We start from the raw sequence: 26,160 nt of genomic DNA, 5'->3' as shown, positions 1-26,160 counted from the left end.
AAAAAAACAAGAAGAAGCTAAACTTATGTAATAGGCCAAGATTTGGTCTTTTTTTATTTTCACTGGAAGCAACAAATGGAGGAGAGAGAGAAAGAGAAAACGAAGCAAAAGATGGAGAGAGAAAGAGAGAGAAGCGTGAAAAGGCCTTTTTGTAGAGGAAGTAGGAAGGAGAAGAGAAAGAGAGGAAGGGAGACAACAATACAAATATAAGATTGTATCCATCTTTCAAATATAAAGAGGAAAAATTGTAAATGCAAGAGAATCTCAAAAACAACCATGACATCACTTGCCACATGAATAAATTTTGTCATCCTTGAAATAAATAAAAATTTAAACTCTATGCAAAATATATCTTATAAATTGTTTGTATATGTAATTTTTTTCTTGTTGGGAACATTTTGGTCGAGTTGGATTTGGGCCTCTATGGAAACTCTCTACCCTCCTAGTTCATTTCCGGCACGAAGTCCTGAAATACTTAAAAAAAAAAAAAGCACGTCTTATGAAGCATTCTAGTTGAATCAATGACTCCAATTTAGCGATGATTGCATGATTACAATGAATTGGAACTTGCCTTGGTGAAGCGTGGCGTGGAAGCTAAAAACATATTGGTTTAGCAAGAGAGAGATTGTTCATACCTGCATGGTTTTAAGAATGGCCAATCCAAGGTTCTGAATTCTCTAAGAATATTTATCGTAGCTAAGGAAATCTAAAGGAAGTTAAAGCAATTCCCAGAAGTGAGGAAAGCTTCATTCTCAAGAACTAAGGTTTTCTGCACTTAGAGAAAGCTTACTCTTCTTGGTATGATATTTCCTTAGTCCCTTATTATCCTCATCCTTCAATTCTTCTTTGTTGTTCTTGGCTTCCTTCTCCTCTTATAGGCGTAGAGTTCCTTACCAGTTTCCACTAGGGAATCCTTTGATTTCTTCATTTCTTCCTATTTTTCATTTAGTCTTCCCTTCTCCTTTCCATGGGCGTAGCTATAACTTTTCTTTTTGGTGCAACATTGAACATTTTTACTAGTCTCGTGAAGACTAGGTGGAACACACTGCCCAGAGTCTCTTCTTCCTGAATTAGTTTCCACATACCTTTATTTTGGCAACGTTTCTCCTTGTTTTCTTTTCTTGTTGTTCTATGTAAACTTGGAAGGGAATGGTCTCTTCTCTCCTTATTAATGAGGCGTGTGACTCTATGTTTGAACATGATCCTGTAGGCAGTTCAGCTTTGGGCTTTGGTTGTTTCCTAAGTATCTTAGTTGGTTTGTGATAGGAGCATATTTAGACGACTTAGTTAGCTTGTTTACCTTCATTTATGTTGTTAGTTCATAGTTATTTTAGTATTTTAAGCTATTTTCGTGTGTTTCTAGGTTCATATGGCTAAGGTAGCAAGAAGGTGCATTTTGGAGTCTTTTGGAGCAAAATTGGATTTGAAATGGATAGCATATGCTTGGAGCAAAAGGAATGGACGAAATTGAAGACCTAAAGATGTTAGGATTCCTAATCAAAGAAGGATTCCTAATCAAAGAAGGATTCCTAGTCAAAGAAGGTTTTGTACTTGAAGTAGGAAAGTTAAGCCAAGGAAATAGGTTTGACCTTTCCTAATCCTAAAAGCCCCTAGGTTCCAGCAACATTGAGGACTCTTATGCATTTTAGGACACAAACTAAACTTTCCTTGCATCCTTATTTCCCTTGTCGTGCCTTCCATAAACCTGCCTTTCCTTGCTGTGCAAGGGGAATGCTTATTCCCTATTTTGTGTCACAAGATCACATTCCTCTTTCACCATGGTTAATGCCGCACCTTGCATTCCTATTCTATCCTAAATCCTTGCCTAATTTCAGCCTTAAAACACATTCCCTTTCCTACTCTTTTTGGCCGCAAGTTTCCTGTCCTTTTTCCCTTTGATTTCTGACTTTATGTCTCATTTTCATGATGAATTTGGGGTTTATTTCTTTCCTAACCCATTCAATAAAAGCTGAGATCCTTTCCTTCAAATAAATAGTCAATGACGCACCCATAAGGAACCCTATTCACTGACTCACACAATCTGCCATCCTTCATTAATCACACCAACCTTTGCCGCAACCTTCATCCATTCTTCCACCACTCCCATACTTTCATACCTTGAAACCACACATCCATACACCATTCTTATCCCTTGCCACACCCCCTACCAACCTAAATCCATTCTTAACCCAGAAATACATCCAAAATCACCCCCAAACTCTTGTGCCGTAGCATAGCGAGGAAGAAGAGGAAAGGAAGAAGCCTTGGACGTTTTTGCATTCAAGTTTGATTGTTGGAGCATTTTTAGGTGTAATCTATCTTTTGTTTTCAATGTTTAATTCAAGTTTCCTTTGTTTTGTTGTGAACATGAGGGGCTAAACCTGTTTTAGCTAGGGGAGGCTTTGAAACTATGATTATATTTATGATATGAATTGATTAATTCCAGTTGTGATTTCATAAATTGTGAATGCAATTTACTTAACCGTTTGATGGATAACTTATTCTTGTATGTTGATTAGGGAGGCCTACGTAGGCCTTGTTTGATACGTCGGATAACATATCAGATAGGACTAATAATACGGAGTACAGTGTTTGGTGTCTGTTTGTATTAAATAGCCACCAGATTAAATAATCCGGGCCCACCTCCTTTATACGGTAAACACCCGTTTCCTTATCCCCTCTAAAAGCACGATACAATTTAGTTGGAACACACTCTCGCTCTCTCCATCCTCTTGAGAATGCACTCTCGCTCTCTCCTTCCTCTCTAGACGGTACAAGAAAATCTTTCGGTCTCTCCTTCCTCTCCAGACGCACCGGTCCTTTCCACTCCCAGGTTTGTCTTCTCATTCTTCTTTTTCTTCCCAGCTTCTGCCCCTCCCTCTGTTCTTCCACCTCCTTCTACTTTTCTTGCAATTTTCTTTCAATTGTTTGAATCTAGTTATTGTTTTCTCTGTAATTATGCAATTGATTATGTAATTTTGTGTTTTAATTAGAATTTTTGAATTTTAGGGTTTGTTGTTGGGGTCGAATTTTGGCACGAGAATTGTTAGAGTTTGTTGATTTAGTTGAATTTTCAAGATTTTGTCTTTCGATTTTTTGTTGAGTGACTAATGCATGGTGAACGTTTGCTTTGATTTAGCTGTTATGTGTTTATTGTTGATATGATGATGTTAAAATAATTGAGTTATTAAAGGAGTGGTCAAACGTTAATGGTAAAAAAATTTGAACTGAAATGCTCAGGTGAACAAGATTTGTAATGGGCAAATGGGATATCATATAAAATTTGTGCAGATGATTAACTCTAAAGGTTACTCTGTACTTGATGGGCAAGAACTGAAGGTTACTCTGTACTTGATGGGCAAGCTGCAAGATTGTCAAGGGCGGTTAAATAGAAGAAGAGATAATTTGGGCAAAAAGGAAGTGATTAAAGTGTGTTATATGGTATCTGTTTACATGTTAGAGTCGTTAGGTTGCATATGTTGGGGACTTAGTATGTTATATGGAATATCTTGTATTTGATGCTTGTACAAAATTGTTGTGTTTTTTGTGGTAGTATTTTCTCATAAGTTTTATATGTTAACTGAGAATAACACAATGTCTTGGTTCATTTTTTTGTTTGTAACAGAAGCTTTAAGCTTCTGTGAAGGAAACGCTGGCTGGTTTCACTTCAGTGGTGTGTTGATCCTTCCATGGCACGTACTTCAGTGGTTTGTAACTGAAGCTTTGTCTTTGTTTTGTTGTTTGTCTTGTTAGGCTTTCAAATCTTGTTCCTTGCTTTTTTAGTTATTTTATTCATTGCATTTATCAGATTTTTAGTGGGGTTGTCTTGGTTTTGTTGGTTAAATTTCTCTTATTGGTTGTTTGGACTTAGTGTTTGCAACATTAATGCATCTGGCCTTTATGATTGCAGGAAATATTTGTTTTGTTGATGCTCCCTGTGTTTGTTGGTGTTTAAGGAGAAAGCAAAGCAGAGGGAAGAGTTTGCAAAGCAGCAGCATGCATATATTTTGGCTATCTGGACAAACTGTTTCTTACTGAAACCAACTTGCATTTATATATTTTATGAACTTGGATATGTGGTTGGATTAATCTATATAACGTAATGACTGTAGTTGTATTTTGTGAACCTTCTTTTATGTTATTGGAAAATATTTTGAATACGAAGGTTTGTCAAAATTTTTTCCCTTGTCCTATCCGGTTCAATACCAAACACAGTATAAATAATACGGTCATTAGTCTGATATTGCACAAACGCCTGACTAATTTAGTCAGTACTATCCGGTGGCTATTTATCCTATCCGACAGAAATAGTCAGTACAGTCTGAGCTGCCAAACGAGGCCTTAATGTGCATGCTTGAATTTGGTGCTAGAATATAAGGGAGTTTCACATAATCATTACAAGCTTATATTCACAAGTAGTTAAGGTTGTTTTCACAATCATGTTAAGTAAATTCCTAGCATGAGTATCATGATGTCATAGTTACAAGTGCTTTGTCAATACTTATGATTTTCATAGAACGTAATGATCTTTGATTGTATCTCTATTATGATGTCATGTAGGGAACTTTTGAAGAATGCTTTGGGTTGTCGTATGATGTCATTCAATCCAATAACTAAAGGAAAATTTGAGGGTTAATTAGTGATGTCACTGTTAATTTGGGGTGTTGAGGTTCATGGTTTATCGAAAAAGCAACTGGAAATCAATTTATGTTTAAATGTAACATGTGTGGAAAAGAATCCTTTAGCTAGCTAATCATCCATAGTTTTTCCCAAATTTATCCAACCCTTGCTTAAGTCTTTTAGTTACTTGTTTTTATTTTAATTTCATCAAAAACCCAATCCCCTTTACTTACTTGTTTCAGATCTGTCCTATTGAATGTTTTTAAGTATTTTGAGTCAAAACCAATTCTATTTTCGTCCAAATTAAGTCCTAGAGTCTAGTTTGAGTCTTTTTGATTGTTTTGTGTTGTTCAGAGTATTTTGAGTTTATTTTGAGTCATATAGGTTTAGTTAAGAGTCTTTGAGTTTGTTTAAGTGCTTTTAAGTATATAATTGTATCTTTGAGTCAGTTTTTATTAGATTAGCAATCCCTCCAAATCCCGGGCCTAGAACGATCCCTACTTATATCTTTACTACAATTGTCAAAAAGAGGGTTTAATTTGAGTGCTATTATTTATCACATTAGTTTGCAAGGAAAGTGGCATCAGTTCTTTTTAAGTCATTAACAAGGGACTTATTCTCATATTCCACGTTGAAACTTGGTCTGTTATGTCTCAAACTTATCCACGTGAAACCAAGGATCATGGTCTTGGACTTCGAGTGCTCCCAAGCAGCCCAAAGTCTTCCACAATCTTAGCTCCACGTAGGGCCTAATAAACTTCTAACCATCCACACCACGATCCACTTGGCAAATCTCGACATGCTGCTTGGGCCCATTTTAGCTTGTAGCTCATGGTTGATGGGATTTAATTAAAACTTTAGTGTCGTAATCATAGATTGGCATGATAAATGTGCATGAATTTGCATGGGCTTGGCACGGTTATACAAAATGTCCAATTTATATAATTATTATTTTATTGGCATGGTGTGATTATAAATCCACATACCCCTCGTTCCACACCTTTTCATGAATTTAAGCTTCGCTGATTGAGCTTTGCAAGATGTTGGGCTTGTAGGTGATATTTTTGGGCCCTAATATTAGGCTCCTTGGCCCAAACTTTCAAAACATACTTTGTGATTGCTGACTTTGGAACTTAGCTTGATTGCTCAGTGATGCTCTTCAAGTAATTAGGTTTATTTCGATATATCAACTAGCTTGGCATGATCGCTTGATTGTAATTAGCATGATTTTGACATTGACATCTATATAACATGTTTTCCCTTTTTCGTTAAAAGTTGCTTTGTTGCTATATTGGAATTGAATAAAAACAAAACACTATAAAGAGAATATTCATTGGAGGGAGGTATAAATTGGCCAAACAGCAAAGTGAATTTTCCCTAGATACATCTATTCAATTAAACTTATTGTTGGCATGGTCTATAAAAGGGAAAAATAGGTACTGTATGATAGCATGGTTGTGGAAAAGCTTCTTGCACAAAAAATTGAAAATCTTTGACATGTGCATGTTGGAATTTCTAGGGGTCTTTACTTTCTCTTTGATGCGTTAGCTTGTCTTTTGAAACTAGATTCGCGTGCTTTTACTTAAACTCATTTTCCCTCATTGATTTGCATAGGTTGGGGAATTTTGGCTTCAGACCCTCTAGAATGTTTTCATGTGGTGGACAACCTATTTTGCACCGAGGAGAGGCTATAAAGAGGGAGGCCGCCACCACCTCTTGATTGTTTAACTAGGCTTTTAAGGACGAGGAGCCTGCCCTAAACTCTGTTGCTTTTATCAATTTGAAATGCATATCAAGATGTTGCATTGAGATCGGTCGATTTTCGGCTATCCTTTGGTGAAGCTACGGGATTGGCGAACTGAGCTTCTTCGCGGCAAACTTGAGTTTCTTTGCCATATAGTTAGAAGATCGAGCACAGAAACTTATAAATTTGTTTGTGCTTGGGAAGAGTTCATTCCGACTCTGGAAGATGTGGAAAATATTTTCCACCACCTTGTTGTAGGAAATATAGACCTTTCCACAGATAGCGTTGCATAGGATTTGTGATTGTTTCCTTTCTTTTACTTTCTCTATGCATGTATGTATATGTGAGATTTCATGTGCGTGTGCAAGTGATCCTAGGCATGGAAATTTATCATGGGCAAATATTGGCATGTTTTTTTTCAATTAATGTATATGTGCGTGCATAAGCTAGGCAAGTTTGACGGAGGCTTTCCTGTGTGGACTACTACGTTGTGATATCTTCTCATCCTTCATGGTGATTTTCTTCTATTTTTTTTCTTCATTATGCATGACTTGCGATTTTTCCTTAGGTCGTTGCCAACAACTCGGGCATGATAATCCTTTTTGTTTGTACTATACTTGACCAATCCCAAAACTACCAAGCACCGGTCAACGTCATACCTTCAAGGACCCGCTAAGGGGTTTATGCTAAGGTACCCTTGCCGAAGTACAAGAGTTTCCCTCCAACTAGTAGGCCAATCACAGCACGACACATGTTAATGTCATAATAAAGCTCATAGAGTCCCACATCCACTGCGCACAAAAGCTGGAGACTCTCCTCAACTATAAAAGGAGACCATTCTCCTACAATTAATCCCTAATGTCATTATTATACTTAAACTAGTCATTAGAACTCACTAATGATGATATGCTTGAACCTATGTATTTGTGTAAACCTTTCACTATTAATGAGAACTCCTCTACTCTGTGGACGTAACCAAACTTAGGGTAAACCGCATACATCTTGTGTTTGCTTCCTTATCTTTATCTATTTACATATTATCCTCACTAGGTGACTGGAGCAACCAAGCGAAGGTCACAAACTTGACACTTTACATTGTTCCAAAGCCTTCACTGATTCTATGCATCAACACTTTTATTGGCACCAGATTCGTACAAATCTCTGGCCATGCATGGGGATGATGTTGTGAAGGAGACTTTGGGTGCAACTCATGTGTGACTTTTCTATTAGTGATGACACCGTCATGGCCACTGTCTACTGATTCTTAGAATATTGACCACGCCATGGCACTACCGTTAATATAGATTTGAGATCTTACCACTCTTGAGGTGAGGATGCTTACCACTATGCATACTGCTAATGGCAACTATGAGTACTACTAATGGCAGTATGTTAACAGAAGAACATTTGTCAACTAGAGCTCGCCAAATAAATACGTCATTGTTTGGCCTTCAAGGTATAACGAGTTCCGATGGTCTGGGAAAACAACTTCCATATCCTCGTCTGTGAAGGCAATAACATTTTTATTTTCCAGGAATGCCCTACGTGGCTGGGCAACGAAGCATTGAGGTCCACAGTCCACGAAAATGTGCATCAGGGCTTTAGTAGCGGCCGTTCTTGGTTCTGGACCATATTCGAGTTCATCAATGAGTGATTTGAACTTTTGGTTTCTTTGGATGACTTGCACCGCAGTTGGTCTCCTTTTGGGCAAGGTAGTGCTTGACTGCTTAGTCTCAATATCGAAAAAGTCGTACAAAGTTACGGTTGCCATCTTTTGACATGTTTGCTGTCTAAGTGAAGTTCCTGCGATATATTCATTCGGCATCTTGATGGTGAAGACTTCGTCATTAAACCCTTGATCCAGGTTCATGATGTTTCTATCTTCATCATTCTATCCCTCTGTTTGGGGCCATGGTGTGTCGTAGCTTTGAGTACTTGCGCCAGTATGCCTCTTCCATGTTCCTGGAATATTCCCAAATAGCTTCAAGCAGTTTGGGATTGTTCTTCTATGGTTGATATACATCATTATCACCAGAGCATGATATCATAGCAACTACCTCTTTCCCTTTATGTTTTGGTAGAGGGTTAGTATCGACGACTTGTTTCTTGTAAGGCAGTTCTAGTGCTTCTTTGTGGATTTTTGCATGGAGGATCCTTCTTAGAGTTTGACAAGCAACATAAGGATGTCCCACGTACTGGTGGATTTTATCGGCATGGCGTGATCGTAAATCCATATTCCCCTCGATTCTGCACTTTTGTATGAATTTAAATTTGGTTTGTGACGCTTTTATGATGATTGGGCTTTGAGATATATTGAGCTTATAGGTGAGAGTTTTGGGCCCTAACATTTCTTTATACTATGGGTCTACAAACTAGCTATAGCAAAACATGTCTCATCTCGCAAAAGGTGATATGTTCAAATCAATATCCAAGTAATTATGCACATGCATTTACACCTTTATCAATAAAAGATAACGAACATGCATTTATCCGTGCAGACGATATCAGATATTTAAATCCTTACGCTCAATATTACTTGTATGAGAAGAAAAGGTTGTAAAACAAAGGATTGACTTAGCATTACCAAATCTTTTTTCTCTCTTGTATACAAAATCTATGGGGTCAAATATGTGACAACATCAACTTCCTTCCAACTCTTTGGCCCTCTAGAAAGAAATGTTGCCCTATACCTAACACATGCCGATGATTTTCTGTTTCCAAAGTCAAAGTGCACCTGCCGCTCGAGTTGTCTTCACATAGATGGTGTAAAACCAGTACACCAACAGGATTTTCTTGTATGCACCATGTCACATCCCAACCTGGGCCCCCACTGTATCACGATATTGTCTACTTTGTGCCCCAACCACGCCCTCATGGTTTTGTTTTTGAGAACTCACACGAGAACTTCCCAGTGGATCACCCATCCTGGGAATGCTCTTGCCCCCTTCTCGCTTAACCTTGGAGTTCTGATGAACTCCGAAGCCAATGAGCTCCCAAAATGCCTCGTGCTAGGTAGAGATGGAAATATACATATACGGCTTACAGGATCCACTCTCATGGGCAATGTGAGTACATGAAATTAGATGATTCAGTGGTTTCTGTTAGTAAAACGATTGGATTGTAGCTCACTGCAGCTGATTGCCTAAATGGAGGACCACATCCTATCATCAATTTCAAGCGTTCTGTACAAAATACATGTAACGTAGGAATTTAGTCCAGTGGTAGGATGCTCTCTAAGGGAGCCAAAGTTTCCGAGTTCAATTCTCGGAATTCCCGTTGATTTCTTAATGTAAATTTCTAGTTGTTCTAAGTTTAACAAAGCCAATATACTTATTGATATTTACTTAATTGCTTATTTAATATGCTTTCAACTTTCAGGTTAGCTATTGTAGTTTGATGTTATTTCTCTCTTCCAAATCGAAAGAGTTTCTAAGTTCAAGTCTCTCCTCCTCCAATACTTGAAAATATAGCATGTACATTACGATTTGATCTTCAATCCATTCTGCCGTCTAGTGTGCATTACCTACTCTTCCGGTTCCTATTAATGAAGTTTTATTGGATACACAAGTTTTTGGTACTAACAAAATTTGTTGAACTCGTATATGACCTATTGTGGCCCATGATTGTTCGCCTTCCTTTTTTTTTTTTTTTTTTCTTCTTTTTTCCTTTTGTTTTGTAGACAATTTTTATATTAGCTCGTACTATGGGACTCAAGAAGATTTTACTTGGGATATATGCTCTTGGAAGGAAGAGGTACTTTCTTGTCACCATCACACGGTAACTATCTATCGGACAAATAATACATTTTTTTTTACTAGGCGAGTGAGCCACTAAGACACTATCTTGATTGCAAGAGAGTCATATTTACGCATATGTGCATTTAACCAACAAGTTTAGCAATAGGTATATATTCCTTCAATCTCAATTCTAAAAGATATCAATAACCTTTACCAAACATCATGACCAAACAATGCAAAACATGCATACATAAATTATTGTAGGAGATTAACTAAGAGTGTGTGTGTGTGTGTGTGTGTGTGTGTGTGTGTATGTATTGTCCCTAACTACCAACTACCAATACCCACCCAAGTTTGGTTTATGAGTATAATTATATTCGTGTTTAAGAAATGACATTGATATTTTTTTTTTGGCCAAAGATTAAATTTACTATATATCATCAAGTCTAAGCTATGGGTCAAATTGGGTTTGCCATTACCAACTCTCTATTCTCTATTCTCTCTGACGTACAAAATCTACGAGGTCAAATTCTGTGACACCATCAAACACACACCAATGACCTTCTGTTTTCAAAGTCCAAGTCATGGAAATGCATGCGCATGCATGTTTAGTAATGTTACGAAATCAGTACAACAGAAGAGCAATGAGGCTGAAATCTCAACGGTTAATGGCATAAGTCAAAATCAGACAATAATGGCATTACAGTAACTCAGTAACGAAATGAAATATTGCTACCTCTAGTTTGGGCTGATAAGTTTTGGATTGTAGCTCACTGTAGAGGTGATAGCTAATTGCCAAAAATGGAGGACCACATCCTATGATCCCTTTAAACTTTTCATACAACAAACAGATAATTCAGGGGATTTAGTCCAGTGGTAGGATGCTCGCTTAGGGAGCGAAAGGTCCCGAGTTCAATTCTCGGAATCCCCATGTCTTTTCTTTTTCTTGTTTTTGCATACGAGGGAAAACGGGAAAAGATTTATGGAAATAGCCAAAATATAAGAGCAAATAGGTAAGGAGATTGTACCTCAGTTGGTATCATGAACATTTTACCCTATACTTGAGACCTTGACTTCGATTCTTTCCTACTTCACTATCACTTGTATACAGGGACGAAGCCAGAAATTTAACTAAGAGGGGCACCTTAAAAAATTTGAGCATTAATTACAAAATACCTAATTTTATTACTCTATTGTCTAATTTTGTCTTTAATTGTTGACAATCTAATGCTCATTTGTACTAATTAACCAAATAAATGCAACTCAACAAGGTTTAAACATTAGTGCATGCGAAAAATATACAAGACGGAGGGACATTTAAAAACTAAAAGAGGATTTTCACTATTTTAGTATGATTAATTGAATAATCTGCAAAGCAAAAAAAATAGGAATGATTAATTGAATAATTTAGAGTTTTTATAAAATAAAAAAAAGGATGAGAGGGGGCATGTGCCCCACTGGGCCTTACCTCCCTCCGTCCATACTTGTATAAAAATAAAGAGCAAATATTGTCGAACCCTAACACTAACGTGTGTATATTGTCGAACCCTAACACTAACGTGTGTATGTTGCCCTACAAGACACTAAAACTCCTTGATACCAAGTCGGGTGCGTAAGAATACTCCAACAGGGTGGATAATCGAAAAAATATGTTGGGTGCTGAAAAAAGACTAATTGAAAAACTCGTTAAGTTTTTGTTGTCAAATTTGAAAAAAAAAAAAAAACAAGGACGGTTTGACATATATTGATGACTTGAAGGATGGGGCAGAGAGACTTGAGCCTAATGAGCTCAGCAACTGCGTCCATTATTTTGCATAAAGTGCACGGAGGACTCAAAGATAACAACAGCTTCAATAGTTTATAGTTAAGAGGCATTTGTCAAGGTTAATCTATGGTCTTTTTATGTCGTTGGATTAGTGAAATACATTTGATTTGATGTTATGTTATTATTATGGGAGCCCACCTTTGCATTCTAATTTGTCAACCTTGTGACATCATTTGTATTATATAAAAGCTGTGAACTTTGTGTGAGTTTCTGAAACTTATATGCTAGCTAGGTTACGTACGTGTGTCTCTAGGCCTATAAACAAGTATCCAATGTTTAATAAGTAGACATTAGTAAACATAAACTCAATCAAATTAACTAGAGCAGTATGTTCACCGTAATTTAGATGAATTTATCATAGAATATCTTGTGTGTGTGTGTGTGTGTGTGTATAAATGTAATTAAGGTTAGGTAATTATAATGCTAAACAAATAAGAATTTTTTGTAAAAAAAACATTCGTGCATGTATCCAAATGCTTCTGTTCCTCCTTATCAGAAAACTAAATGAAGGTTGCATTTGCTGGCTAATTAAGCTGCTTAATTATAATTATAACGAAAATAAAAGAACAAGAATTCTGAAAATATATATAAAGGTTTACAAGAATATTTATATAGGTTTAGGGACATGATTAAGAATCTGATAGGACTTTGTAACCACTACAACAAACATTAAGAATTAGGGAGCTAGTGAAGATCTTTTATATTTAGATTACTTTTGGGCTTACGAACTATAATTCTACATGTTAATATAATTTTCTGAGAAATGTTGCATATCATGTGGGGAAACTAGATATGGTATAACAAATGCTTAAACTGCTGAATAAATTGAAATTTTCAAGTAGATTGTTTTTGTTTGTACTCTATTTGGATTAAGAATTATGATTTGACTTTGGAAAAATTAGGGATAAGCTTGACTTTCTTTATATTTCACGATATATGGAGGACATTATATGTGGAACACCGAGAACAACGGTAACAGAAATCCCCATAACAGTATCTTCATTACCCAACAAAAAGTCAATTAATATGCGTGGATGAGCTTTTGTATGCACAATTGTTACTCTGTTAGAGCCAATTGAATTCGGGATTAGGCTGGTTTAAGCTCTCTCCTTTTTGCACCTACAGATATAGAATGGGAGGTAGCTAAAAGAGGCTTCACACGCTTCAACAAGATGTACAAGTTAGTTACTCCTGCTCGATGCTGTATTTGATTACGTTGGTTTTTCTCTCATCTGAGCATGAACAAGAGTGCTAAAAGAGGAGGCAGCTCTCCATTTACACATCATTACTGACAATACTTTTAGGGCTCGTAACTTGGATTAGATTGAAGTGTATCTATCTATACATATATATACAGTGAAAAGGCAAAAAATGTGAAGTTTTCAAAATGAAATATTGAGATAAAAATCATTCAAGGTATGTTGAGTTAAGGATTAGGGCTAGTAACTTATAAAATTCAAGGTATGTTGAAAGTAGATGTAAACGATTTATCATTTGAAGAAGATTAGATATTAATGAGTATTCCTGTCTTTATCCCTTCAAATGAAAAATCATTCACCTTGTACATTCAAAATATCTTTATTTTTTTTATCTACTCGAATATAATCTTAACTACCAAATCCTAAGAGCAGAAGGGCCAATCTAACTAGTCAAATTCATTTCAAAATATACTTAAAAAAAAATAAAATGAGCTAGCTAGCACCAACCAATAATACCATATTAATATAAGCAGTGCGAGTCCATGTCTATCCTGTTATTAGGACCACCTTTACCAGCTCGATTACAATAGTTTTAACGAAAATGGTTGGTCTTCTTGATGATGAAATGAGACCTTTATTTCTTCATTTTTAATTCTTTCGTTTTTGCTAGAGGATGAAATTGCAGTGTCAATGCAAAGATCCTAAAGTCTAGAGAAAGACAAGCAGAAGCTTGTTTTCTCTCTCTCAAAGATCCGAGTCCATTTGGTGATTAAGAAATTAATATTTTGAGGGATTGCTTTTTGAATTTGATAGTTTCCTCTTGTTATTTCTACGTGGTTGGGGTTCTCGACCTCCCTCTTTCTCATCCTTGATTAACAAAATTCATTAACACATTAAAGTATATATGTAGCAAAGGTCAATCAGTGGTATATTTTAAAAAGGGTTGAAATCCCTATACAACTTTTTATTTTTTATTATAATACTAATCGTATGGCCCCTATCCAACTTGTATCTTAGGTCTTTTCTTTAGGTAACAAACTCTGGGTTTTATTTGAGTATTTTTTTCGTCATATATAGTGAAAAATAATAAGAAAACAATAAAGAGACAAGCAGAATGTTTCACTTGATCAATGCTATAAGAGAACTTTCTCCTCTTATTTGTAATTTCCCATTTGTAAAAGTAGGACACGGTAGTCAAGATAAGCCCTTGTTTAGTTCAAATAGATGGGTTAAGTAGTTCTGCTTTTTTGCTAGTACTTGTGCAGATGTGTGTAGGGTTTTGGTGGAGATGACACAAGTAATTTCAAACTTGTAGATCTGTTTTAGCTGGCTTAATTATGATACAATTAATCTTATATATATATATATATATATATATATATATATATTTTTTTTTTTTAAGTCCAAGGGCATGGACTTTCCAACACCAGTTGTAAGAAAAAACTTAATTGTCACTTACAAGTCAAACGGGATGGATATAATCAGGCGCTATCTTCTTTGTCACTCTGAAAATGCGACTCTTATTTTTCTTGGCAAGATTTTGAAATCCAATCCGTTTGTTATGATTACTAAGTGGTACCCAGCTAGTTTGAAATGCCTAAATTGTTGCTGAGCGATATGCATAGTAGTTTTTTTCTAGGACCTTCAATCTGCTATTGCATCTTCAATTTGTTAGCAAATCAAGTGGGAACCAGTCATATAGAAGCAGTAATGCATAAACAATAGTACAGTATTCTCAAATTCATTGAAAGCATTTGTCCCAAAAAGAATATCATAGGTAAATAGACAAATTGGATATAGTTCAGAAAAAATAGATCATGAAAGACAGATAATTCTGGCAGGACAAAACTAGTTTAGGAAGTACATAAAGCGGTAAGATGAACTCTACCTTTTGCATTTTATATGAAGTTTTTTTTTTCCTTATAAATGATGATCTACTGTAAGGGGTGAGGAATTTGGACTAAGTCATACAATAAGTTAGTCATTATAATTAGATATCGAACTTGTCATCCATGTGAGTTGAAGCAGAGATATCTTGTAAATAACAGGTGGAGAAAATACTGCTATAGGCCATAGTTCAAGTGACTACTCACAAAATTAGATATAAAAGGAGGCATTAGCGTAGGACGAAAAGGGGTGGGGGGGGGGGGCACACCAAGCGACACTTTTTTTTTTTGGCCGTGCCGTGAAGTGAATTGTATCGTATGACGTTGAGTTTCTCGACCCTTTACAAAAGGAGGCATTAGTGTAGGACGAAAAAGGGGGGGGGCACCAAGCAACACTTTTTTTTTTTGGCTGTGTTGTGAAGTGAATTGTATCGTATGACGTTGAGTTTCTCGAACCTTTGCCTTAGGATTAGTCAGTTCTAATTCTCGATGGGGTTTTATTATGATAGCTAACGACGAAATTGTGGCCTTAATTTCCTTGCTTAATTATTTTTTTTCCCATTTTTATACAAGTGATATTGGGAGAGAGAAATCCATTCACAGGACATGCAAGAACAAAAACTATTTAAAAAAAAAAAAAAAAAAAACAAACAATAGTATCTATGCTAAGGAGGCTATTAACCATTTGAGTTACAAGCTTTATAAGTACTTTAAACACAAAATTTATAAGTTTAAAGTTCCCTATATGTTATTGGTTAGAAAATAAATTTAAACAGATTTTTAAGTTTATGGCGCAGTTTGGTTGAATAGGTTTCCCAGTTTTCTCTTATATCCAATTAGGGAAGTGTTATTTGCACTCCAAAAATCTCATTCTACACTCCTCACAAGTGTATTTTTCTTTCCTAATATAGAAAGTTTGGAGTGTAGAATGAGATTTTTGGAATGCTAATAACAATTCCCATCCAATTATTACCATTTGATATTGCAAACCCTAGAGACCTTACAAGAAACATGGTGTTCTCTAAAGTTACACTCAATTTGGGTCATAATAGTCGGCTCGATCACAGTGATTATGGGGCTTAATCCCACAATTACCTTTGCCACCTTATATTTTATCGTATTAAATTGAAAAAAAATTGCAGGCAACGTTTTCCACAACAACTTTTTATACTTAATATAACTGTATATCCAAAAAAGCAAATGTATTATAGCGCAGTTCCAAATGTTTATCTTGGCACTTGAAATTCAGTTCCGAATCTTTTTTCCTAACATTGCTCTTACGCAATGAAAAGAAAAAACAAATAAATAGAAAATGGACTGCGTAGGTGCTAGGGTGGCTTAAGAATGGAACATTTCAAAGGATAGTAATTACAAACTAAGGGGATTGAGGCTTCTTCTGACCATTACCCTGTATTAATCATATTCAAATAATAAATTACTACAACAAAAAAAAACCAATGTGATTTGATATTGAAAAAGAAGAAATCTGTGCCGTACTTTGTCCAGTTGCATGTGCATTGTTAATTATATAAGATCGAACTAATCCAAAAAAGTAAGAGAGAGAGAGAGAGACCTTGATCAAAACTAGCTTTTTTTTGGTCATGATGAAACCCTAGCCAGAGAAGACAATTGGGGTTGAATAGTGAGGAGAGGTACGCATGAGAAGACCTTTCTGTCCTCATAAGCATCACATCATCCACTCTTCCTAACTATAAATCTGTCTTCCTTCCCAATTATTTCCTAACAGTATCGACAGCCTTCTTTTGGTACTCAGTCTCCTTGAAGATCCTAAAAAGGAAAACAAGAAAGAAAGAGAAAAGATCGATCGAGATGGGACGAGCTCCATGCTGTGACAAGGCCAACGTCAAGAAGGGACCATGGTCACCTGAAGAGGATGCAAGACTTAAGGCCTATATTGAAGAGCATGGTACTGGTGGCAATTGGATTGCTCTTCCTCAGAAAATTGGTACGTACACAAAACTGACGCAATTGTTGATACACTCTAATATATACGCATCTGTATGATAATTTGTTCTTAGAGCTATTTTGATTTTTTTTTTTAAAAGTTGCACACCTATTTCAAAGCTCCATTTGATTTGACCTTTTGCAGGGCTCAAAAGATGTGGAAAAAGTTGCAGGCTGAGATGGCTCAACTACTTGAGGCCCAACATCAAGCATGGTGGATTCTCAGAAGAAGAAGACAACACCATCTGCAGCCTCTATATAAGTATTGGCAGCAGGTATAATTTAATTTCCCCCAAGAAAATTTAACCTCAACATGTTGTCTCTTTTTCCTTGTTCATGATACTTTCCCAATACAAATAATTGATTATACTCCAAGCTCCAAGATAGCAAGGGCACAACGCATCAAATAATTCAATAACACAGATCATTAATCTAACATCCTAGGGTTTTCTTAGTTTCTTCTTGGAGTCTAACATGTTGATATTCGATCCTTTACTTTTAGGTGGTCTATAATTGCTGCCCAATTGCCTGGAAGAACTGATAATGATATAAAGAACTACTGGAACACCCGATTGAAGAAAAAGTTACTCGGAAGGCGCAAACAGTCCAATATCAATCAATCTCCGTCTGATCAGAGTCAGGATCACCAGCTCAAGGACGCTGGCAACACACATGCCTTAAGCAGTTCAGCCCTTGAAAGACTTCAACTCCATATGCAGCTTCAAAGCCTTCAGAACCCTTTTTCTTTCTATAATAATCCTGCACTGTGGCCCAAGTTGCACCCTTTGCAAGAAAAGATGATACAGACCCTCCGTTCCATGAATGATAATAACCCTATGATGCACCACCGTGCTCTCACAAGTCCTCTTCAACCAGCTCAAGAGCAGAAGGGTAATATCAATGATGTCCATGAACAATTGCAGCTCACTTCTGCCTCTATCTTAATTCAACAAGAATTTGCAAAATTATGCAATCACAAAAATATGGATGAACTGGAGAATCCTTTGAATGGCATGTCATACTCGGACGCCCCCTGTCGTGCTTTCATCTCCACAAGTAATCAAGTGGACTCAACTATTGTGGCGGCAAAAGCCGATGGTGTAGAGCAGTTAAACAGTGTCGGAACTCATGATCATCATCACCAGCTTAATTCGGGCTTCCAAGGTGAATTTGGTGACGTTGTTAACAATAAATGTTTTGGTCTTGCAGCACAACAGGAAGATCATCAAATAGCTGAATTTGATTGTTTCAAAGACATCAATGTCTCCAAGGACAGCTTGGAGTGGTGGGCTAACGAGTTTGACGCCAAATCTGCGTCTTCAAACTCCTGGGATTCTATTTCTGTTCTTCAGTCCCAAGGGATGTTTCAAGACTATGAATTAGGTTACAACATGTAGTTACGGATAATAGAGAGGAATAATCTATATGAACCACATTTATCGACCATATTGTGGACTGCATCATTAATAGGAGATCAAAACACCAAAAATACAAGTGGGTTATACTACTATTGATGTGGTCTACAATTTGGTTTATAGATGTGTTCAAACAGTTTTATTGAATAGGGAATTGGGTATGGTAATTTTTCAGGGGGTCAAAAGATGATAACGGCAAAGACAAGAATTAATTAGTTGATATCGATCATAGCCTGCATGTTTGTAAATTTGTGTGAAGAATAATGTTAATATCGTTCTTATTGTCTTGCTAGCTCAATTTTATTCACGTGAAGTTTTAAGTTCACGCTCGAATCGGGGCTCCAAGGAATGCCCTTGACATAATACAAAATAGGGTAAATTATGTTTTACATCCACACCCCACCGCCAGCCAACCCACACCCCCCCCCCCCCCCCCCAAGTTTGGGGTCAATTGCAATCTCATATAACTTCGTTAAAACTTTTCAATCTCATACATTAATTATTAAGTATAATAACGGATGTATTAATAATTAATGTATGAGATTTAAATGTTTTAAAGATGTTGTATGGGAGTGAAACGTTTTAAAGATATTGTATGAGGTTGCAACTAACTCCAAACTTAAGGTAAAATGTAATTTTACCTTTTTTCATTAACTAGGCAAAAGCCAAACTTGCACAACATGAGAGAGCCCACGGGAGGGGCCAACATAAAGAGTAATCAAATATAGTTGTACTGTTATTTTCTTCCCTGTATACTTGTTATTCTCAAATGTAATGGTTAGTATTACTAAAGGTACATGTGTAAAGTGTTAGTTCTGTTAACACTATAAATACCAAGTGTATAACTAATTATTGTTTAATGAGAAATACATGTATTTTCAGTCAAAGAGTTTTCTTCCTTTCTAAAGCTTTCTCTGTAAGCTTCTATATGGTATCAATCGCCTTCTGCCTCCCCGCGACTTCGATCCATCCATTTTCCGTTCGCACTCTCTAATTCTTGCGGCCATTTTCTCTTTGCTTCTCTGATTTGTGTTCTTGTAAAGCTACATCAATGGCCTCTCCATCGGATTCTTCTCATGAGTCGGTGCCGAATCTAGCCCCAATTTCATCTTCCTCAAGCCCTAACTTCTCAAATTTGTACACTTCTCTTACGATTCAGAATATTGGCCGTATGGTGCCGATCAAGTTGAAACGCTCCAATTATCTCCCATGGCATGCATTGTTCGCTCTGATTTTCTGTCGCTACAAACTCCTTGGCGTTATTGATGGCATAAAACTGTGTCCTTCAACTCTACTTCTAGATTGTTCTCTCAATCCTGCTTTTGAACTTTAAAGATCAGAATCTTCTTATTTGGTTAAATTCCATGCTCTCTAAGGAAGTTATTCCATTTACGGTTGGGGTTTCATCATCTCGTGAGTTGTGGATCAAGTTAGAGTAGGGATTTTGGGGTGTTTCTGATGCACACATTCATCAATTGAGATCTCGTCTTCAATCTTTTCAGAAAGGCTATTTGTCCATCTCTGAATATCTGCAGCAAATAAAAGAAATTTATGATTCCTTGATTACTGCTAGATTCCGGTCATCGATCGTGATTTGATTGCCGTTACGTTTGCTAGCTTGCCTGATGACTACGAGTCATTTATCGACTCCATTATGCTTCGCCTCTCTAATACAACACTTGATGAATTGCATGGCTTGCTTTTCACCAAAGAATTGTCCATGTCTTGGCGAAAGAAACTTGCCTCCTCCACTACCACAGAACCATTTCATGCTTTTTTGGTGTATTCTTAGGCTTCTCAAGCTCCTCTTATTCCTACACCACAAGTATTTTCTGCTCAGTATCATCAATCATAATCCTTTTTGAAGCATAACTGTGGTAATCGAGGCAATAACTACAACAGTTGACGTCATACCTACCCTAATCGTGGCAATTGTGGCTCAAATTCCAATTCTAGAGGTAATCACTCCAATCACCGTAGCAATTCTTATGGTTCTCGTTCTTTCAATCCCTCTAGTTATCATGTACAATGTCAAATCTGTGGTTCCACTAGTCATGAGGCTATCAACTGTTATGATTGTATGAATCCTAAGATTGTTGGTAAAGTACCCTCTGCAAAGCTAGCTGCAACGTGTGCTCGTCATTCTGTAAAGCCCTCTACTCCATCCTAGTTAATTAACTCTGGTGCCACCTCTCACATTATGAATGATATCCAACATTCAATCTCCTAGTCCTTATCATGGAGAAGATAAAGTGTATATTGAAGATGGTAAAGGTCTGTCCATTGATCATATTGGTCTCTCTTTGCTGCATACTCCACTTTCTACTTTTAAATTGCACAATGTCTTACATGTGCCTCAAATGCAACACAATCGTCTTTCTGCTTATCAGTTTATTAAAGATAGCAAATGTTCATTAACTCTTGATATTGATGGATCCTATGTCAAGGATCGTACTACGGGGATGATGCTTTTGCGGGGACTAGTTAAGGATGGTTTCTTTCCTCTTCAAAGCTCCTCTACCTCTTGTCAATCTTCAATCTCTTCTCTTACTACATTAGTGAGTAATAAAGCCTTTGCAAAGGTGTGGCATAGCAAGATCGACCATCATTCTTCTGCCATTTTCAAAAAGGTACTCTCTACTACTCAACTACGATTTCAAGGCAAATATGCAGTGGACTTCTTCTGCATAGATTGTGCCTTAGCTAAGAATCATAAACTTCCATTTGGTAGTACTAGTTCTATTTCATCAACATGTTTAGATTTGTTGCATTGTGATTTGTAGGAACCCTTATTTGTGTTGTCAGTGAGTGGTTATAAGTACTACTTACTCATTGTTGATGATTTCAGTAGGTATTGTTGGTTTTTTCCCTTGATGTCTAAGGCAGATGTGTACTCCACTTTTGTACATTTTCAATGCTATGTAGAAAACATTCTTGGCAATAAAATCAAAGTTGTTTGATCTAACTCAGGGGGTGAATTTATTGGAAATCAGTTTCAATCTTATCTTAAGTCTTGTGGTATTCTTCAACAATTCAGTTGTCCCTATACCCCTGAACAAAATGGTTATGTTGAATGTAAACACAGATATTTAGTTGAAACTGCAAGGACTTTGTTAGTTCAATCTTAGGTACCTCATCAATTTTGGGTTGAGGCATTCTCCACTGCTGTCTATTTGATTAATAGACTTTCTATATTTGGTATTTCTCAGTCTCTGTGGGAACTTCTATTTCATATTCTTCCAGATTATTTAAGATTGAGAATATTTGGTTGTAGCTACTTTCCATGGCTTAAACCCTACATCTCTTCTAAATTGGACAGTAAGAGAGTAAACATTGTGTTTTCTGGGGGGTATAGTGTTCAACACAAAGGGTATCGATGCTTGGATCCCTTACTCAGTGCATTTATATTTCCAGACATGTCCTCTTTTATGAATCAGAATTTCCATTTCACAAGATTCAAGCTGCATCATCTCTTTCCTCAACCATATCTGCATTTTCTCCTTTTAGTCTTGAATTTCCCATTCCTCACTGTGCTCCATCTATTAACCTAAGTCCTTCATTGTCTACTTCTACTACAAGTCTTTATCTTCAAGATGCATCTTCCCTACATAAAGATCATGTTTCATCATCTAGTGTAGCTTTCTCCAATGCCACAGTTTCTCTGAATGTCACCAATATACATCCCATTGATGTGAAAATTATATTGACACACAAATTAAACCCTATTTGTGACAATTGTAGTATAAATGCAAGTAGGGATCATTCTAACCGGGGATTAACTAGGGATGCTAATCTACTCTAAACTGACTTAAAAACACAAAATTAAACTTTAAAACACTTACCTAGACCTATATGACTCAAAACAACTTAAAAAGAGTCAAAACAGCCCAAAACACTCAAATAGACTCAAACTAGACTCTAAAGGGTGATTTGGACGAAATTTAACTAATTTAGACTCAAAACACTAATTTGGACAGATTCAAACACTTTTCTAACTAATCTAACACACTTAATAAATTGGAGAATTGATTTGGACGAATTAATTAAAATGGACAGATTGTAAATTAAACAGATTAGGCACTAAACTAGGTGAATTGAATGGGAAAAAGGCTAGTTAGGGGGTTCTTCTACACACATGCACATATGTAACATAAATTGATTTCCAGATTTTATTCCTTTTAAACCATGAATGACAATGCCCCAAATGAATTGTGAAAAGCACAAATTAACTCTCAGATTTTCCTAGTTTCATTGAATTGGATGGAATACGCATCGACAATCAAATTATTCTTATCAAATTCCCTACATGAACTGCATAATAGAGATACAATCAAAGATCATTAAGCTTTTTAAAAACCCTAAGCATTGACTAGGCATTCGTAACTATGAATTGCATGATACTCTTGCCTAGAATTTACTTAATACAATCATGACTAGTGATTTCCACTACTTATGAATATAAGGTCATAACGATTAGGTGAAATTTCCTTATATCCTAGCATCAAATTCATGCATGAAAACTAAGTATGCATCCTTAATCAACACACAAGAACAAGTTCTCAATAAATCAATTAAGTAAATCACATCCACAATTCAAGAAACAAAATCTGGAGGAAATCAATTCATATAAAACATATGCCCATGGCTTTGAATTCACCCCTAACTAAGAAAAACTTAGTTACACATGTTCATAACAATTGAAAAGCAAATTAAAATAAACATGGAAACGAAACGAGGGAAGAAAGAACTCCCAAGGTCTCCAATGGATGCAGGTTTCTTGTGGCACAAGTCTCCTCCTCCTATGGAAGCCATGGCACTCCTTCTTCTCCTTAGGACTTGCGGCACAAGTGTATTTCTGAATGAATGGTGGCTGCTGTGAATGGATGAATGAATTGAAGGAAGGATGGCTGCCTAGGGTGTCTAAGGGGTGCAGTAGATGTGTATGGAGGTGTATGGAGGTGAAGAATGGATGATGGAGGTTGCGGCACAAGGGTTTTCTGTATAGCATAGGGGGTGTATGAATTTTGGCTGATTTTATGCTTATATAGTCCTAGGGTTAAGTAGATTAGGGTTAGGCTTAACAGATTTAGTGGACTAGGGCCCTAGAATTCGGCTATGGTTATTCAAATCCACCTAGGAGGAGGTTTTGGCCCACTTAGTTTCATAGTAGGCTTGTGTAACCCAACTCCAAAGGGGATTAGGCCTTGGAAATTAGAATCCAAAGGGAATTGGGCCTAGGAAGGTGCGGCACATGTGAGGGAGAAGGTGGCTTGGCTTGCAAGGCAAGGCAAGGCCTTCTAGAAAGGTTTGGGGCGCCACTTTTGTAGGGTTTCTAGAAAGAATGGGTTTTGTGGCTGATTTGGGCCTTCTAGACTAGGATTCTTCTAGAAATAGGTTCTAGAATTACCTATTTAGGTCCCCTTGCAATTAGGATTAAGACATGATAAGGTTTGGATAGGATAAGATGAGATAAGGTTTGGATAATGTTTTGGATAATGTTGGATAAGGTTAGATAAGGTTTTGGATAATGTTTCCTCTTTTGAGCTCCTTCCTTATCCACTTTGTCCCTAGCTTAGTTCCTTCCTCTTCTTATCACATTTCTAGCCTCTTGAAGTCCAAATTCGTCCATCCATGTTGGCCCATATGTAAGCTATCCACATAGTGTCCAAAATTGCTCCAAAATGCACCAAAATGCACTTTCTTGGTACTTTGACCCATAGGACCTACAAACACACGAAATTGAGTTGTAATACGACATTAACTAAGATATAGTAGCACAAATGCACAAGAATAAGCTAGCTAAGTCGCCTAAATATGCTCCTATCACCCATGATCACTCGATCTAAGGTCGGTATCTTTAACCCAAAGGCTTACACAACAACCAAGCATCCCTTACCCTCTTCAATTGCTCATGTCCCAACTACTTATCTCCAAGCATCCAAGTTTGAACACTGGAGACATGCTATGCAAGAAGAATTCAATGCATTGCAGTCCACATGTACTTAGTCTTTGGTGCCTTCTGTTTCTAACCAAAATATGGTAGGTTGTAAGTGGGTTTTCAAGATCAAAACACATTCAGATGGTAGTATTGATCTCTATAAGGCCTGACTTGTAGCCAAAGGCTTTCATCAATAAGAGGGTCTGGATTACAAAGAGACATTTAGCCCTGTGGCTAAACCTGTCACTATTAGGATCCTCTTGTCCTTTGCTGTGCAAAATGACTGGTTTTTGAATCAGCTTGATATTAGTAATCCATTCCTCCATGGTGATCTTTAAGAAGATGTCTTTATGAGTCAACCTCCAGGTTTCTATGATCCACAGTTTCCAAATCATGTTTGTAAGCTTAATAGGTCATTCTATGGTCTTAAACAAACTCTTCGAACTTGGTTTGACAAGCTGTTCACCACATTACAATCTCTTGCTTTTCAACACTCCACCTCGGGTACTTATCTTTTGTGCTTAAAGCCCCTGTGTTGGTTATTGTTTTGGCTTATGTTCATGATATCTTAGTGACTGGACCCAATTCAAATGTCTGCAAACTCTTCATACAGAAGCTTAGTTCCATTTTTCCAGTTAAAGACCTTGGTTCTCTACATTACTTCCTTGGCCTTGAGGTTCAAAGAACTTCTAAAGGTTTATTTCTGCATCAAAGTAAATATTTACTTTAATTGCTTCAAAAAACCAAAATGGAAAGTGTCAAACCTTGTTCAACTCCTCTGAGCATCATCAAACTTAATCACACTGGATCTCTTCTATCAGATCCCACAGAGTATAGGTCTATCGTTGGTGCCTTACAATATTTGACCTGGACTCAACCTGGTGTGTCCTTTGCAGTTAACCAAGTTTGTCAATTTATGCATGCTCCACGGGAGCCTCATTTACAGGCAGCCAAAAAGATCTTAAGATTTCTTAAAAGTTCTCTCACTCAGGGTTTATGGTTCAAAAAGGGGTTTGTTCATCTCTCTGCCTTTTTAGATGCTGATTGGGCAGGTTGTCCGTTTGATTGAAGGTTTACAAATGGTTATTGCATTTTTCTAGGATCCAACTTGATTAGTTAGAGTGCCAATAAGCAATCCACCATTGCTCACAGTTCAATTGAGGCTAAATATAGGTCACTAGCTCACACTGCTGCAAAAATTACCTAGATTTGCAAAATTCTTCATGATATTGATCCGCCTCTTCTTAAAGTTCTTGATTTATGGTGTGATAACATTTCTGCTATCTCTTTGGCCTCTAATCTCGTGTTTCATGCTTGTACTAAACACATGAAAATTGGTTATCATTACATTAGAGAACTTATTCTTGCTCAGTTGATTAAAGTTCAATATGTCTGCAGTCAGGATCAGCTTGCAAACATCTATACTAAAGCTTTGCCAAAACACAGATTTCGGTATTTGTAGTCCAAGCTTCCACTTGGTTCTTCTCAGCCCTAAGTTAAGCTTGAGGGGGTGTAAAGAGTAATCAAATATAGTTGTACTGTTATTTTCTTCTCTGTATAGTTGTTATTCTCAAATGTAATTGTTAGTATTACTAAGGGTATATGTGTAAAGTGTTAGTTTTGTTAACACTATAAATACCAAGTGTATAACTAATTATTGTTTAATGAGAAATACATGTATTTTCAGTCAAAGAGTTTTCTTCCTCTCTAAGCTTTCTCTGTAAGCTTTTATACAACAGACACCAAAATAACTCAAAACCACAAGGAAATAGGGAGAAAATATAAAAGATGCTGCTTCAAAAGCTAGAGGCGTCAAATCTTGCTCTTGCTT

The 26,160-nt window shown here is 36.7% G+C and overlaps 1 protein-coding gene, 1 long non-coding RNA gene and 1 other non-coding gene across 3 annotated transcripts; all 3 read left to right on the top strand.

Moving 5' to 3' along the window:
- Positions 1-3,622: 3,622 nt before the first annotated feature.
- LOC108866628 lies at positions 3,623-4,093 on the top strand. Its single transcript, XR_001952530.2, has 2 exons — positions 3,623-3,707; positions 3,911-4,093. It is a non-coding gene; the product is annotated as an uncharacterized LOC108866628 (long non-coding RNA).
- A 6,867-nt stretch (positions 4,094-10,960) lies between these two features.
- On the top strand, positions 10,961-11,032 carry TRNAP-AGG. Its single transcript has one exon. It is a non-coding gene; the product is annotated as a tRNA-Pro (tRNA).
- A 5,809-nt stretch (positions 11,033-16,841) lies between these two features.
- On the top strand, positions 16,842-18,466 carry LOC103940408 (transcription factor MYB36-like). Its single transcript, XM_009350525.2, has 3 exons — positions 16,842-16,977; positions 17,122-17,251; positions 17,479-18,466. The coding sequence occupies exons 1-3, from the start codon at positions 16,842-16,844 to the stop codon at positions 18,371-18,373; spliced, it is 1,161 nt and encodes a 386-aa protein (XP_009348800.1). The 3' UTR covers positions 18,374-18,466.
- The last annotated feature ends 7,694 nt before the right edge of the window (positions 18,467-26,160 follow it).

This window comes from the organism of the source record quoted next, unplaced genomic scaffold (genome assembly GCF_019419815.1).
Source record: "Pyrus x bretschneideri cultivar Hongxiangsu unplaced genomic scaffold, Pyrus_bretschneideri_v1 Contig54, whole genome shotgun sequence".
NCBI classification, from domain to species: domain Eukaryota; kingdom Viridiplantae; phylum Streptophyta; class Magnoliopsida; order Rosales; family Rosaceae; genus Pyrus; species Pyrus x bretschneideri.
Note: the sequence above shows the minus strand (reverse complement) of the source record. Positions and strands in the feature narration are given on the sequence as shown.

Excerpts from the sequence above, each read along its gene's own strand:
- LOC103940408 (XM_009350525.2), top strand. The coding sequence starts at position 16,842 with ATGGGACGAGCTCCATGCTGTGACAAGGCCAACGTCAAGAAGGGACCA. Across the intron at positions 16,978-17,121 it reads TGCTCTTCCTCAGAAAATTG|GGCTCAAAAGATGTGGAAAA; the intron begins GTACGTACACAA and ends GACCTTTTGCAG. Across the intron at positions 17,252-17,478 it reads TATATAAGTATTGGCAGCAG|GTGGTCTATAATTGCTGCCC; the intron begins GTATAATTTAAT and ends CTTTACTTTTAG.